The sequence below is a fragment of the Falco rusticolus genome, chromosome 4 (genome assembly GCF_015220075.1).
Source record: "Falco rusticolus isolate bFalRus1 chromosome 4, bFalRus1.pri, whole genome shotgun sequence".
Classification (NCBI taxonomy): Eukaryota; Metazoa; Chordata; class Aves; order Falconiformes; family Falconidae; genus Falco; species Falco rusticolus.
Genome location: NC_051190.1, coordinates 33,382,498 through 33,399,369, shown reverse-complemented (window position 1 = coordinate 33,399,369; position 16,872 = coordinate 33,382,498). Strand labels below are relative to the sequence as shown.

General features: G+C 40.1%; 1 protein-coding gene across 1 annotated transcript in view; it reads left to right on the top strand.

The window, feature by feature from the left end:
* MOSMO (modulator of smoothened) overlaps nucleotides 1–16,872 on the top strand; it is a 33,089-nt gene that overhangs the window by 10,261 nt on the left and 5,956 nt on the right. Inside the window, exon 2 of the mRNA XM_037382821.1 lies at nucleotides 10,739–10,951. Coding sequence (XP_037238718.1) covers nucleotides 10,739–10,951 — 213 coding nt within the window. The remainder of the gene's footprint in view (nucleotides 1–10,738; nucleotides 10,952–16,872) is intronic.

Genomic DNA, 16,872 nt, shown 5'->3' with positions numbered 1-16,872 from the left:
ATGATTAAGTCCTATTTTATTTCAGTAAAGCACAAATTTAACTGTTCAGGAGGGGTCTGTCTTCTCTTATTCTAGCCAGAAAAGTCTGCAGACTCCTGGAGTCTGTTTTTGTAGATACTGATTTGTGATGAGGGAGAAAGTGTTACCACCACACAGACACCACCTGTTAATTGCCTAAATAATTCAGGCTTAAATTATGCAGGCTTCTAAAACAAGGACTTGCCCTAGCAAAAGGGATAAGAAAATACAACTTCAGGATAAATGCTGCATATGCTCCCTGCCTTCCTATTCATCTTTGCTTTTAATGCTTTTATTGTGATGGGAACAACAAATAAATGCCCAAATTTGAGAATTATTACTGCAGAAGAAGGTTGTTGGTTTTTTTGTTTGTGTGTTTTTTATTTACAAATTTGCCTGAGAAGTTAAAGCTACCTCTTATACTGGGGGGGGGGGGGGGGGGGGGGGGCGGGGGCTTAAAATGTTAATCAGCCAGAAAACTAGTGCTGGCTGTCCCTGAGGACAGACTGTATGTAGTTAAGCTATATGTCAGTCTTTCAGCACCTGAAGTGTTACTTCCAGAGAATAAATTCTTTGTTGGCCCTGTACCTAATCCCTCTGTAAAGTGCAGTTTAACCTGTATTGCCAGTTGTTACAAGCATGTCATACACAGATTTGGCAACAGTTAAAAAGTGCCTTTAGGAATAAAAACTAAGGTTAGGTTTTATTCCGCTTGTAATAGTACTCTAGTTGCAATGAAATGTGTCTTGGGACATTTAGGTGCCGTTCTTCAGTTAACCAAGGTGCCTTATGAATAAAGCAAATCTAGCAGACAGAGATAGGGTCTTTTATATCCCACGTTAGTAGAGTGGGGGGAACTTGGGTGTCCAAGAAGGGTCTTGAAAGACCAGACATGTACTTAATCTTTCCAATTATTCTAGTTGTTCTATAATAGAAGGTATTACTTCTACCTGCAAGCTTCCTTTCTTATGTCCTCATTACTACAAATACAATCCTGCCATCAGTTATGTGATATAAAGAAATTGCCACCAGATTGTTAGTACATTTTATTTGCTTTTTCAATATTTTGTTCTTTATTTAGCAAGGTCTGTTGTGCTTTCCGGCAATCTGGGCCTAAAATTTGCTCTCAGCAGTGGGCCAGGAGACAGGCTCAGCCGTAAGAAAGCATTCAAGCTTGTAAAGTATGTTTAGGCTGAGTGTTTGCAGGGCAGACACCTAAAATTTGCAAATATGTTTCTAACCATATAAACGCCAAAAGGCATTTCAACACTTGTCTCTTCACCTTTATACCACTGGGTGATTCATAAAGTGGTGGAAGAGCCAGATTGGTGGGTGTCCTTGGAGCATGTCTGACACAGGCTGAGATCAGTGCAAAACACAACAGTTACGGCTGACGGGGGGAGATGATCCTTACTCCTCCTGAATTTCATTTGGTAAAATGCACAAGCAAACTTGAGGGCAGGGCCAGAACTTGAATTTTTTCCCTGCCCTTGAATGCCCTTGTCACTAGGCCAGAGAAATTGCTTTAGACTGTAACACAAAAAGGTTGACAAATATTTCATCTCCATGAATAGAGAGAGAACAATAGGACACTTTATTTGGTGTGACTTGGGGGGTTTGGTGTATCTGTCCTGATCTGCTTGGACATCTATTAAGTTTGAAACTCAACTGACTTGGTGGAAGGGTGCTTTTGTAGTTATGCTGGAGTTAAAAACGGAGAGCTCTGAAGTCCAGTTATTGCCAGCCTGTGAAAGGCCACCTTATAAGACACCTGTGTGGAAGGTGATCCACTAAACTGTGAAGATCCAGAATTTCTCTGTTCTTACTGGTTATGTTGTCTTTGTACCAGGTGGCAAACGGTGGTGCTGCCATTACTGACCCAGCCTGGCCACCTTACGTCACTGGCTCCTATAGATGATGGCCAGCCTTGAAGAGCCTGTAGATCAACCATATGATCGTGAAGTGATTAGTAGACAGTTTCTGAGAAGGTTGGAGTAGGGTTGTGTGTAGTAAGGTTGTGCATTGGGTGGAGAGGTATCATTTTACAGCTCTGTCTGAAGCCAAATATAACTCTGTTAAAAAGAACACAAGCTCATCAGATGTTAAATGGCAGAACAGCTGTAGGTGTCATAGCTTCTGGCTTTCAACTGAACATATGGCATAAAACTGGTGTAGCTGACTAGAAAAAAATCACTTTTAAATATTGACACTGCCTTTGATCTTTCTTTTTTTAGCCAGTGAATTTTGTCAACTTTGAGTAGCTCTGTTTTGGTTGGGGGGGAAATGGAAATAACTATGGATTTTTTGTTTGTTTTTGAAACTAAATAAAACATTAAGTTTTATTCTTTTTTAAAAAAATTCTCTCATTTTTTTCCAGGCCCTTGCCACTTCAGGAACTGTAAAGGTTCTAGCCAGTGACAACACTATCCTATTGTGCAAATGCTTATAGTGTCAGAAAATAAACAACCTGAAGGATGCAACTTATTAGAGATCCTGTTTGCCAGCATTTAATTAATGCTGTCTTTTGAAGCAGGGAAGAATACCTTCAGCATGGGTAGATTTCTTGGCTCTTGGTACGTGAGAACACACAGGCTTTGTTAGGTCCTCAGGAGAGCTGTTCCTGTATTGTTGCCGGAGGACAGCTTTTTCAGTGTGTGGTGGTCCATCTCTTGGGGGGGGGGGGGGGAAGTCAAAACAAAACCCAAACATTAAAAAGCCCTACTCCAATACACAAGCAGCATGGGATTGAAACTTGTATGCTGGAATTCAGAAATAAACTTGCTTTTTATTGCTCCAAATATCTGCAGTTTAAACATCACTTAGAACTTGTATATCGTAATGATTGTCATCTGTAGTAATAAATTTTCTAATACATGTAAGTCATAAGGATCTTTCCCAATATATGGCCCGGATGTTTTTTTCTCTTTCAGGGTGGAAGGAGGGAGGGAGAAGACTGTTTTTTGTGGAGGGGGGATTTGGTTTGAATTAGGCATGATACAAACACTGAATTGAAAACTTTTGAGAAAACTCAGGCACCAGATGGTCTTCAGCAGCAAGGCAAGCTTTTCTGCTAATATACCACAAGTCTTTTAACGTTGAGTTTAGACTTTAAAAATGAGAATTGTGCTGTTTAAAAGCCAGTAAGCTTTGGAGTTGTAAAGACTGCCAAAAATGGTACCTAATAAATTAAATTCTGTGGACATTAGATTGTTAAATAGAATGCAGTTGGTAGGTTCCCCATAGCTAGCATAGGATGTTACCTCATCAGCCGTTGCCAGTGTGAGTATTTTTAAGAAAGTCACTTAGTTCCTGAAACAAGAAAACATCCATTATATCTCTAGAGCAAGAAGGATTGTGCATTTCAAAGTCTGTTTGAAAGGAAGCGTTCTGATTTCAGAGAAGGGGATAAATGGAGTAGAAGAGACACAGCAGCTTATATAATAACGTGCTCTATCTTGCATTATTGACTGAATTGCTCTTAAAAGATGCACACTAGATATAGTAAAGACTGCAAGTGAATCTAGGTCTTTATTAAAACTGACCCTTTTATATTGCATAAATACTTCTTAGGTGTTTGAGGTTTGTACCTATAAATATCCAGGGGGCATATGAATTGATCTTGCATCTAGCCGCTTCAAAGTGAGAAACTCCAAAGGTTTTCTTCCAGGGTTACAATACCTATTAGATTACTTGAGAGACAAATCGGACTGAATGCCAAAACCATAAGATCTGGCATACAAAGGACAGGAAAGAATTCATAATCCCTTTGTTCTGAACTCCTCTGTGTTCTGTGCCTTTGCAGTTAATCCTCTGTTATTCTTTTAAGCCTTTCTCTAGATCATCCTTTAACATTCATAAATCTTATTTTATTAAGTCTGGACTTGGTTGCCTCGTAATCTACTGGCTGAACAACATACTGGAACATCCGCAGTAAAAGAATCAATCTGTCATGCCACATCCTGAATACTGTACTTGCATGGCAACCTCGAAGTTATTTTAGCAGCCTAAGTGCTAAAGAGCATCTATTCAAACTACTCCCATCCCTCACAAAAGAAGTAATTATTTATGCAAGAACAGTAACAGATATGGTACTCTCATACGTGATTGGAAATGGGCAGTTGATCCTATCTTATATTTTGACCCTTTTTTATATTTATTTCGGTAAATCCAGTTATTATGTTGTCCTACAATAAGCAAAAAAAGTAGAGGAAAAGGTGTTTGACTTGTTTATAGTTACTTAGCAGCAGTTAATTATGTGTATGTGCTATTTTACAAAATGCTCTGATGTGACGTTGGCTTGAGGCTGTAAACATTTTTGAATTGCTTTAATGGGTCAATGGCTGAAAATTCAAATGAGGACTAACTACGTTTCCTTTTACAAGGCTATAAGTCTGAGCAGTTGTAGGTAGAAAAAAATTCTACGAGCTAGCTATGCCTGTGGGCATCATTCAGTGGGACCTTACATACAGAGACCCTATGATGCTGTTTAACTACTATAACATGGACCATGCCTTTTAGAATCAAGAGGTCTTCCCCAGTGTTGTTAATCCTTTTTTCCTACCTGGTTTTGAAGTGCTTTGCAAACCAGCAGGATACTGTATCTTCTTCCTCTTCACACCAGAGGTGGTGCATATCCTGCAAAAGCATAGCTTTTTCCCTAGCCTTCTGTGCTCCTTACTCTAAGCATGACTATCTCATCATAAGAGAGGGTAATAGGGCCTGATTTCTGATGGTTTTACACTGAAATAAGTAGAACTAACTATATGCACCCTGGAGTACCTCCCATGCAATGGTAGAGAAGGATCAGCAGTGTCAGTTCACTGGATTTGGGGAGAGTACTCTGTTTCCAAGGAACTAATCCCTGGAATATAAAATTAACACATTTTCCCCGAAACAAAATACATATGAATAAACCTAAATAACTGATTCTTTCTTCCTCCTTTGTATAGTAATATCACTTAAAGTGCCCGTTGCAGGAAAATAAATTGCATATGTAAGGCTGGGAAACATCTCACTTAAACTGCCAAATTCCTTGGATGACTACAAAAAATTTTCTTCTTGGAAGTACCTCCTCCTTGTTTGCTGTTACGGGTAGTTGCATTGGAACTAATCTTACCGTGCTCTGTTTGTTCCTCTCAGGAATTCCTCGGCTATGCTTCGCTCACTTTGAAAGCGGTCTTCTGTCAGAGAGGCTTGGTTGCAGGCAAGGAGCAGCAGACATGTTAAAGGCAAGGTGGCGGAAGTCAACTTGATGGTTATCCTTAACACTGGTACAGGGAAACAGTCTGCCATGACCAAAACACTGCGTTCTTTTTAGACCTTTAAAGCTTCCACTTGGGTTGGGTAGCAAGCTATAGCTGCACACTAGACAGCTGCAGGTTCTTCCTCCTCTTAGATGGACCTAGCCCTTTTTCCATTCAAGTTTATTAATTGAATAGAACTTTGAAACTTTCCAAGAGCAACTTCATTTCCTCCTGTCCTTGTCTATGGCCCAGTAAGAGTTACAGGGAATGGCTTAACAGAGCTGCCCTATTTTACATGTCGGTCTCTTGCATGCGACTGTTACCTAACCAACAGCAATGAATGTTTTAGTGTGCCCAAATAACATAGCTCCATGTAATGTACTATGCTCATTACTAAAACATAAAACTTATTGGTGTCCTTGCTATATTGGCAGTGCTCTAAGATTTATGTCACCAGCACCTCACTAGGAACCCTGTAAACTGTACTCTTCCCTTAGCAAAGATGGTTTAACAAGTCCACAGTACACTAAAGAAAAGTGTCTTATTTGAGCAGAAATTGTCTGGCAGTCACAACTGGGCTTTCTAGCAGAGCCATGCCATCTTATCGGGACAGCAAGGGAAGGACGGCGGGCAGGCTGTGTGGGAGCCATTGGATGTTTTAACCTCCACACTAGGCATATTGGCACATAATATTTATTTAATGTTAATAGTAAACATTTTGCTAAGGATGTGGTTGATACGTGGAAGGAGAAGCGAGGAAGCTGTTGTCAAGGAATGGAAAGGGTTGCAGATGCATTTAAACCCAAGGAATAGCATTTCCTCTAAAATGAGAGGAAAGAGTAAAGACATTTTCAGCTGCAGACAGTAGGGGAGGACAGAGGAGGAGCAGGTACCCCAAGCTGTGTGATCAAGAGCAGTTCTGAGGATTTGTGGTTTGTATGTTCGTGTGACAGCGTAGCTGCTGGGCTCTTAACACCTTCTAGCGTTTGAGCCCCATCTCATCCTGCATCGTGCGTTACCGTACTAGTTGTTTCTTATGCTATGGTAACCTCTTCACGGCAGTGGCACCTCTCTGGTGTTCATCTGGCACACCTGATCCTGTGTGTTCTGGCAGTCAAATAATAGATGAACAGCGAACATCTGAACAGCCCTTGTTATGCTACTGTTTTCCAGCTGTGGTATTGCTGTGCCACTTTTAATAATTCAGAAGTGATGGAGAGGTGGGGGAGTGGAAGGGCTGCAGCAGTCTTTGTTTCTCTCTGTAGCATGTGATTCCTCCTTGGTGGCTCTGTAGTTGCCACGGAAACAAGGAGAGGGATGGCAACAGCACCGGGGCTGGAGTGGGACTTGTGGGGTGGGTCGGTGGCAGCTGCACGTCTGCACAAAGGGGAGAAATGAGGGCTGGCCTTTCTTTGGGTTGGTGCCTTTTCCCCTCTTTCCCTCAATGGTTTTGTGAAACTTAATTGTTACACAGGTGATGCTCACAAATGTTGGTGCATTTGTTAAAGAGTCTTTTTATTACTGATTCTAGTTTTTATGCAGTGTCAGAAAGTGAGCATTACTGGTGTTCTGGAGGAATTGAGTGAGGTAATATAGGACTATGATCATGAGACCTTTCACTGGTATAAACTGGAGTCCTGGTTATAGTCAGACTGTCACTACTGGAAGATGGTTTAATGTGTTTGAAATGCACTGCCACTTTAGGGAATAGATTTGCTGGAAGAGACTAAAGACGACTTCACTGACATTTGCTCAGTGCAGCGTTCTTTGTTTTGATGAAGGCTGAATCTCTTTTTTAATAATTAGAATATATATCCTAATCTCCTCTCGCAGTAGCTGTACTGACCTGCATAATGCCAATCTCAGAAGCTGTGGAGGGAGAGGCATACAAGAGAAAGGGAGCAGTCCACTGCACCTCCTGGTTGTTGTCGTAGCTGCTGATGGCTGTGCTGTGCTGGCGTTGGGAGGTGGAGGACAGGGAGGCATGATTGTTCCACTGCACATGTTTTAGAGCTACATCCATCTTTAAGATGCCTAATCTACTAGTATTAGCTGTGCTGTTTGTTTTATACCTGTGTTAGGTGCTTAATTTTTGGCAGTCATGCTGGAATTACTCTGAGGGAACAACTGAAGACCTCTTTTACCTAGGGGCCAGAGTGGAACTAGGTGACTGGCTGGAGGTGGACTGTTGGGCTGTTCTCTAACTACAGGTAGAAGGACACTGATTTAGTATCTCTGTCCTTCCTTTCAACGATAGACTAGATACGGTTAAACAAGATTTTCTGTAACAAGTTAGTTTGTTGACAGCTGCCTGGCAACTGTTTGCTTGATTGCTTTAGAATCAGACCAACACAGTAAAATGTCATGTAAACCCACTCTTTTGAATTTTGTGGCAAATAAATACTCTTTTTCCACACCAGAGACTTCTTTTGAAGTCTGAATTCAACAGATCTGTCACTATGGTAGGAAGCTATGAGGTTTAATTTCCTTCTGCTCGGTTTATGTACACAAATGAGGTATCCCTGTACAGTGAACTTAAACTTGAACTTCAGCTAAATTTATGAGCACATAATGAGGTTGTTTCTCCTAGTTACCGTTGTGAAACCTTTAGAAATAGTTGACAGACCTTCTCTTGCCCTCCATTTGCTTCCCTAGAGTCTTCAGACTCCAGGTTCAGAACCTTGAATACAGAGCGTTATCTACTTCAAATCTGTAGTCCATGAAGCAGAGTTAAGTGAAAATACTAAGTATGTGCTAGCAAAAGCTTAACCATGAAATAAAGTTCAGTATTTTTTTCCTCCAGAACATCAGATTCTGAAATCTAATTGCTGACGCTTTAAAACTCTGATTAAAAAAAAAAAAAAAAAAAAAGAGTGGATCAACACATTTGGGCACCAGAAGTGATGTTTAGGAAACCCTGCTCTAAGCAGTTTCTTGCAACCATCCTTATGTCTTCAAAAGGCATGCTACCCTGATATTCACGATTCAGAGAGTTTTGTTCTCTCTCCCCTCCCCATTTTCAGTTGGGGGTTTGTTGGGGGGTTTTCTGAGAAAATCAGCCTTTGGAGAAATAGATGTTGACAGAAAAAAAAAACCTGCACTGAAAAACAGTAGTTCAAGATGGAGTTCTCTTCTGTTTCCTCTAGATACGGCACAGCTGGGCTTAGCTTTGGTCCTCTCTGAATCTGACATGTTAAATGTGCTCTTGTTAATTGAAAAATGTCTTCAATATGAACTGCAAATTTCATCTGAAAAAGATGAGTTAGTTGTCTTTTTCTAAAACATGCTCAGCTATAGCAGGTATTCTTCAGTTTCAGTTAACACACAAAATGGAAGAGTCCAGCACAGAGGTTCTTATCACTGTTGCTTTTGCCCAACTTAAAAATGCACTAAATTGTTGCCTCTGAATTCAGGAAACATCTATTGAATGCCTGATGTCATTTTTATGAAGTTGTTCTGTAGATTAGAACTGCAGTTTAAAAAAAACCCTACTTCTACTGTAAGTATAGTAATATTGTTGTTAAATCCTAGCCTTGCAGAGTGATTGGGATTAATTTCCTGTTCTATGATACTGCAGTGAATAGCCTCTTTATCCCCAAACTACAGGAAACTGCTTAGTGTTTTGCATGAGGTTCTGCAATGTGTGTGTGTTTCAAGGAAGGTGACTTTTTTAAAGACACATGCATATCTCCCCTCTGCCCCAGGAGCTGGTGTAAAATGGAAGCATTGCAGGTGATGGAAAAGCAACTGGGAAGCAGTTCATGTAAAACTGTGTACATTACAGCTATGTGAGCTGTGCAAGATTGCTTGTGTAATTCTGACTCAGTTTTGTGTAATCCCGGTGCACAGCAATGGTGTGATTGCTGTGTATTTGCAGTAGAAAATGCCAATTTTGTTGGTCTTGTAAACAACACTTTCTGAAATTATTTTACTTCAGCTTTCAGCTGAAATTTCATCTCAGAATCTTTCAGTTGATGAATAGGTAATTAAAAGGATGTATTTGAATAGGGCTAAAATTGGTAGTCTAAGCAAAGGTTGCAGGAATGCTTCAACAGAACTGATTCAGTAATGTTTTTGCTCTTGGTTCTTCTCACCCTCCAGGAGTGTATCAGAAGCACCACATTTAATAAAACACGATACTCTGCCTGCTAACCCAGTGGTTCTAAACTCAGAGGCTGATTGTGCTGGTACTCGTTGCTGAGGTGTGAGCAGACAGGATCTGAACACTTGTAGAAATTGGCTCAAGGGTGCATGGAGGTGCATGCTAGGACTGGTTACCCTTTTGGCTATTGGCTTACTACTTTGTTTCATGCTTTTATGAATTTATTTATTTATTTATTCTCCAAGAAGAAGCCAAAAAGTATGGCAGTTGCTTCTCCTTCCAAAAGGCATGCTAAACCTAAGCTAAACCTAAGTCTTACTGTAATTGTTTCAAGTTGCCCTCTTTTTATTTTAAATTGGTCAACTATAGCAAAATTTACAATAATTTGTGGAAGGAGATGTTGACTCTAATGTTACCCACTGTTGGGTTTTGCTCCTAATTTAGATAAAGGGCAGTTGTGATTATTTAAGAAAACCGCTCAGAAGAAGGGACAAAAGTGAGAAATATAGGACTTAATTGAGACACTGGAAGAAATGGATTTTAACCTTGCCTGTTAATTTTGAGTTGCAATTTTGCAAATAAAGCAAGCTTCACTATTAAAGCTTACTAAAAGCTTCTTTATGAGTCTCAAAAACACTGACTTGGATATTAAATCAGATTTATTTTTTTTATTTAACGGAAGGTACCTCATTTTGTGTAAAAAAATGTATGGTTCCTGTAACAGTCTTGCCCTTTTTCTAGAATCTTTTTGAGAGATGTTTTGCATAGATATCCCAGTTTGTGTGTGTAGTAGCTCTTTGCTGTCAAAAGGGCTGACCAGTCTCTTGCATAGAGGGACTCTTTAAAAGTTAATGTCAAGAAATGTTGATGGGGTTCTTTTAACAAATGTTCTTAAAGTCTTTGTATGAATCAAATGCAGTTTCTGCTGCAAGACTTTGAGGATTAAAGCTGTATTTACAGACAAGGGGGAAAAGGCATTAGACAATTAAAGGCATTTTAGGGGGCTGCAATTCATTTTGTTAGGTTATAGGAGTATTGCATCTTGCACAGATGAGGGAGTGATTCTCTATGCAACTCAGCTACCACTTTAGCTGATACTGGCAGGCTTTATAGGAGTACTTTATCCCTTTGATTAGACCTTGATTGCCACTCAAGAACCAGATACAGCTTGCAGCCATCTCACTTGAACTTGTGCAAGCGTATGATGAAAGAACATGAAGCATGTCCCCCTTATCCACTGTGTTTGAAAGGCTTATTAAGGTTCATCAAAGAAAGAATCCCTTATTTTTGGACGATTCTGAGCTTTGGTTTGCAGTTGAGCGCCCCTCAGAGAGGATTTTGAAAGTTTACTTGCCTCTCTGCTATGTATTTTCAGGTGCTCTCACAGTTGGCCTTGTGCGACAGTGTCAAACCATCCATGGACGTGACAGGACCTGTATTCCTCCACGGCTGCCTCCTGAGTGGGTCACTACGTTATTTTTCATCATTATGGGAATCATTTCACTAACTGTCACATGTGGTTTGCTGGTGGCTTCCCACTGGCGAAGAGAAGCTACTAAATATGCCCGCTGGATAGCTTTCACTGGAAGTAAGTGACCTCAACTACACAGTTGACCTGTATGCAGGATAAACTGGTGGACTCTAAAATAACAGTATAGTGTTGTCAAGGAGTGATGCTTAGGGCTAGACAAAACATTCCTTCTCTTTAAATACCATGTCTGAAGGGAAAAAAAAATCTGCAAAAAACACAGTTGGTATGTTAAGACACTGAGAGGGAATAATAGTTTGTGGGCCCAAGGGGAGAGAAAGGAAGGCCTGACCCCTTTACCCTCCTTGGGCAGTGACCATAACTGACCTAAGAAAATGAGCAGGCATAGAAGAGGTCAGTCCTGAGTTGTGTGTCTGATGGTCTTTCATACTTCCCCACTCCCATATTTCCAGGACTTATTCCTAGCAGAATGGAATGACTGAAAATTCCCTCCCTGAGGAAGAGGAGGCAGTTGATACGTCTGAGACATTACAGTCTGAAATCCATCCGTGCTTCAGGTGTCTCATGAATACCTCATTCAGGGTTGATGCTGGTTCAGTCCTGCTTCATGCTGACAGCGGGTGTTTTATTCAGAATATCTGCATTCTAATTGGCTATGCAGGAGGATTGCCCACTGCAGAGCATCTGCTGTGCTTCACAGCACTGAGACTTTTGCTTCCCTAAGTGACCCACAGCAGTGCTTTAGCTGGAGGGAGGAGTACCAGCGTTTTTCTGCCTCCCTCGATTCTGTTCTGTCTGAGCACCAGCCTAACTCCTCGCAGCTGAGCCTTCCCTAGCAGTCCCGTGTTTCTGCACAGGGAAACATATCCTATGGCTACTTTGGTGCAAAAGAAAAACAGTTATAACAAGTAAGGGGAATAACTTTCAAACTTCCTTTTCTTGGTGTGTGTTACAGGCTTAGCCCAACTGTGAAATGGTGCCTTAATGGTGGGGATGACAGCATGAAAAAACTCAAAACCTGAGGGCTTTTAAATTGACTTGAATTATGACATACCACTAAAGGTAGTGTGAACACTAACTAGAAAATGCAAGTTTGTGGTTTACACAGGCATAAATAAGGTTTAATGGAATTCTTTGACATCTAATGATATCTAATATGAATGAGATTTAACCTTGTTTTGGGGAAGGGAATAATATAAACTGCTGAGCTTCAACAAAAGTACTTCAGTGAGGCACTTGTACAATCAAAGCCATCCTTCTGACAACTTTGCTACACAGCATATTAAATTAATAGTGCAGCTCTTGCAGACAATGGAGCTATCAAAATGCTGTATCTGTTGTGATTGACTTATTATTTTCCGGTGAATGATTTAAATAGCAGACATGAGTAGTACTGAATATTCCACCCCAACTTTTCCAGTGCCCTTGTTTATGTATACATATTTCATGTATATCTAGTGTATGCAGGGAGGGTTTAAACTCAGAATTAAGATATTTACAGTAAGCTGAAGTCAAAGCTCTAGGATAAAGAGGGGTTTTTGGAGTACTATGTATTAATAGTTGATACCACAGTTTATTTATTGAGGGTTTTTTCTTAATTCAGAACTTGTATTTTGGGCATTATGTATTTTAATGGTGGGGTTTTTTTAGTATCTTCAATTGTCATATCCGTGCATCTTTAGTTTTCTACAATTGTGATGGTTAGTTCAGCCAAAAAATCTGATACCCTAAAGCTGGTTTTTTCCCTGTAGATTTCTTTAAGCTTGCAACAGGTCCATTATTTGAAGTCTAAATATAGAAGGACACTTTTATTTCAGCACTTGCCTTTTTGTTATGAGATGTTTAATAATGAAACATACTAATTTGTTCTTTTGCAAGTCAGAAGTATTCATAATTCTATTAAGATATGATCACTGCATTGCCACATTCTAAACCTCAGCATCTTTGATGCTCTTCTCCAGTACATAGGGCGCTGTGACCTTTGCATTCCTGATAACAATGATGATGGGAAATTTTATTGCTTAACTCACTTGTCAGAAAAATCACTTGTGAAGAAAAGGAACGAATAGAGAAAGAGTTCTGGGGGATTGGGAGATTTTTTTGTTGTTGGTTTGGTTTGATTGGTTGTTTTCCAAAAAGTTGATGAGTGACTTCTGTGGTTCATTGGATGGCAGCGCAAGTTAGTAACTTATTTGTAGATTAGTATTAGGAAACATGCAGCCATGTGGAATCAACTTGGAATACTATGAACAGGTCCTTCCTGTGAAGTGCCTGTGCTGTAAGATGAAAACATGTGTAACTTATTAGAAGGGGTGGGGAAAACTTCATAGTTGTATTACATCTCTTCTGCAAGCAATTTCAAGACTCCACAGCCTCGTACAGGCTGCTAACAGATACTCTTCTCTCAGAACTTTCTGAACACAGCATAGGGCATGCTGTCTTAGGCAGGCGAGGGAGTCTGCTGGGACTGCTAAGGGCAGCTCTGGCGCTGGCAGCTCCTTTCTCTGCAAATGCAAGGGTGTCTGGAGTAAATCGTCTAAGGCCAAAGGAATCCTCTTGCTCAGCCCTTTCCTTCCGACTCTTGACAGCAGCAAGGAGAGCCTGGTAAGAGGTCACTCTTGCCCAGTTCATGCTGAAATGTGTATATATATGTATAGCTTATATTTTTCATGGAATTTTTGCTTTTAATCTTGTCATCTTGGATGACTCTGGATTTTTTCGACTTACACCTATAGATATGAATTATTGCTGAGAGTGGTCTTGTCTATCTCGTTTAGCTAAGGGACACACAAAGGACAAAAGTTTGATCTGTCAGTTCTCTTTCTTGTATGTACCCGGAAGAGTATTTACTAGCACAGCACTTGCATCCTTTTCCAGTCATCGGTGATTTTACTGCACAGAAACTTGTCTTTCTGGCTTCTCCGCAAAACAGCTTTGGGGAGAGTAGAGGTATTTTCCTGCTCCAGGTCATACTGCACGAGTGACAAAAGTTTCTAAAGGCAAATGTGAAAGTTTTCCTTCACCTTCTGTAGAGTCTTTCAAGAATCACAGTATTCCTTCTGATGTGATAGGTATTGTCACTTTGGGCATAGATACTATCAAAACTATCACTAACATTTGAGTCCCGTTAACTGTAGTACCGAATTCATACAACGTAATGGAGACTGGATTTTTTCTTGGTGTTTGTTTATGCACTGCCCAGGTCTTTGTGGTGTTTTTCAGTGAACGAAAGTGTTGCAAACTCAGCTGTGTGTGTGTTTTGATAGCAGCCAAAGATCTGATCAGCTATTCTTTTGCATGGTATTATTTACCAGTTGCTCAAGTGTGAGCTAACTGCGTGTTGCCGTTCCAGCTTCTATACCACTTCATCGCTAATTATGCCCTGTGACACAGTGGCACAAGTTGGTGGCAAAAAAGTAACCTGGCTTTGGTATTTTTCCATGTATCACTGAAACTGCTTTTTTGCTAGCCGTACTTCAAATTTATGTAACCCCCTTGCTTTTTCAGGGTGCTTATTGTGCCCTTTTCTGGTTTAGAAGATAGAATGAATCTATGGTAAATCTCAAATGTAATTTCCATGGTCCTTGAACAGATACTGTTAAGCTCTGAACATTGTTTCTAATTACGGAAACTTATTCTCTGCAGAAGCTACCTAGGTGGTCTTCTGTATACTATAACAGTCTTGGCTACTGCAGGAAATCACGGAGCTCTCACAAGATCTGTTTACATCTTACACAGATTCAGGTCTTTCACAAGCTGCAACTACTAGAAAGGGAATTTGTTCTGTGTCTGAGGTGCTTCTCTGAAATGTACGAAGGGAGGAGATGCTGGACAGAAAAATCATATTTCTGCCATTTTTCCAGCAGTTACCAAAGAGTCTGTCATTTCTTTTCACCTAAAAATTCAAGTGTTCATGAGCGTAATGGACTTGCTTTTTGGAATGCAAGTAAAAATGGGGCAGAATAATCACATTCTTAACTCACAGTAGCCATACTGCAAATGTCTGTCCCTGGTGTTCTGCAGTGAAGAAAGTGCTGCTTGAGTTATTAAAGATTTGTACCAGGTGCTGCTTTCTATGTTATGCATCTCTAAAGAGGCAAGCAGGTATTACAATGAGCCCTCTAAAGACTAGACCATAGCTTTTTCCTCCTTTTAATATGCCGTATCCTGGATTTTTTGAAGTTGTCATTGGATGCTCAAAACGATTTCAAGCTAAAGAATTACAGGAACTGTCTTTTTTTAACAGCCACCATTCAGAAGCAGACTAGAAATAATTGTGTTTTGTTACCTAAATATTTTTGTTAGTAGAAATTGTACTCATTAAGTGTCTTTTCTGGAAATTTTCCTACCCAAGGAAGAATTTGAAATCAAAAGTATGTACTCTTGAGGGAGAAGTTCTTTATGGGTTGCTGGAAATGTTGCTGGAAATTCATTGAGTTGACGCTACCAGATATGGAGAGTTGTGTTTGGGCTACAACCTGTATAAGAGATTTGTTTCCTTTAGCTTACAAATCTCCTTCTAAAAGAATACACACAAAGTTAACTGAGCACTTCATATATTGGATTTTCTCCTTACTTTCTTCTTTTTTTAAAATAAATTTGTCATGCAGACTTTTCTTAATGAAGTCTCAAAACTTTGCCATCATTCTTCTGCGAGGCTTCCTAATCTGAGGTAGGCTTTGATGAATACTTTTTTTATTTGCTATTTCAGTAGACTAAAAATTCAGACCACATTAAGAAGATTGCTTGGACACCCTCACAGCAGACCATGTGCACTGCAGTATGTGCAGTGGAAGAGGAAAGATGGCTGGTTAATGCTGTAGTAAATGTTTGAAATGTGTATGCGCATCAGCATTCTGCACACTGCCTGCATGCGCAGGATTTATTTTTTCTCCTGCTGTGGACTGAGGGAATGTTGAGCTACCTGCACCCTCCCGTCCTGCAGTGGGAACACTGGGAGACCCCGGGCACACTCCACTCAGCAGTACAGTGCTACTAGCAGGTCTCAGACCTAGGAGCACTGGTGCATGTATATACAACATGCCTCAAAGAACAAAGGTTTAGTAGAGAGGGATCTATTCTTCAACTGTACCCATGAGGCCATCAGAATTTTTCCAGCTGTGTCGTACTTAAATATAATAAATTTAATCTTGAAAGTGCAGGTTGCTTTCAGAATCCTAAAGCTAGAAGTGTGTTATTGTTAAAATACTACAGAAGTTTCGTAAAGAACTGGAATGCTCATCAGAGACAAACTGGATGTAATGGAGTAATACTGGATGTAATGTAACAATACTCCTCAGAGTATTGTTCAAACTGTTACTAATTGTATGTTGCGTTACTAATTGCACATCAACCACTGTTTTCTGGACCACTCGAGTATGGAGATCTTCTGTGCTTGCACAAGTCTGCTCAAGAAACACATACCCAAGCTTTGTCTCCTCAGATGGACCAGCTGTTGGTTAAGATTAATTAAAAAAGGGGGAACATTCTTTAAGGATTAGATTGTGTAGTGTGGAATTACATGGACTGATATCATGTAGATTAAAACTTTCTAGTTTATTTAATGTTTAACATCTGGTTGCTGGTTCTTTGGTTGTGTTTTAATAGATAGCCTAACGAAGGTAGCACTGTCCAAGAATGTAGTAACTATGCAGTTGCCAGATGTTTTTTGTTTGTGCTCTTTTTTTTTATGTTTTAAAAAATAATCCGCCGGCTGCGGTTGCATTAAAAGCGAGAGACGAGCTCCCTCTAGTGCATTCTTTCCTGCTCACTGTTGTCAGCTGAAAGGCAGGTTGATCCGAGGGGTAGCAGCTCTTGACTCAAAGTGTTGTGAAAATTGCACATGTTTAGGAAAGCAAGGAGCGGCTGATGTTCTGATGTGGATCACGGTTTATGAAACTGTCCTTTTTTTGTTTCTGCCCAAGTCCTACTTGAACACTTCTTGAGTTCAGAATCATCATGCCCATACTAGTCTCTTTTGTAGCACAGGAGTGATTTTTTTCCTCAAAGCTGAAACCTGT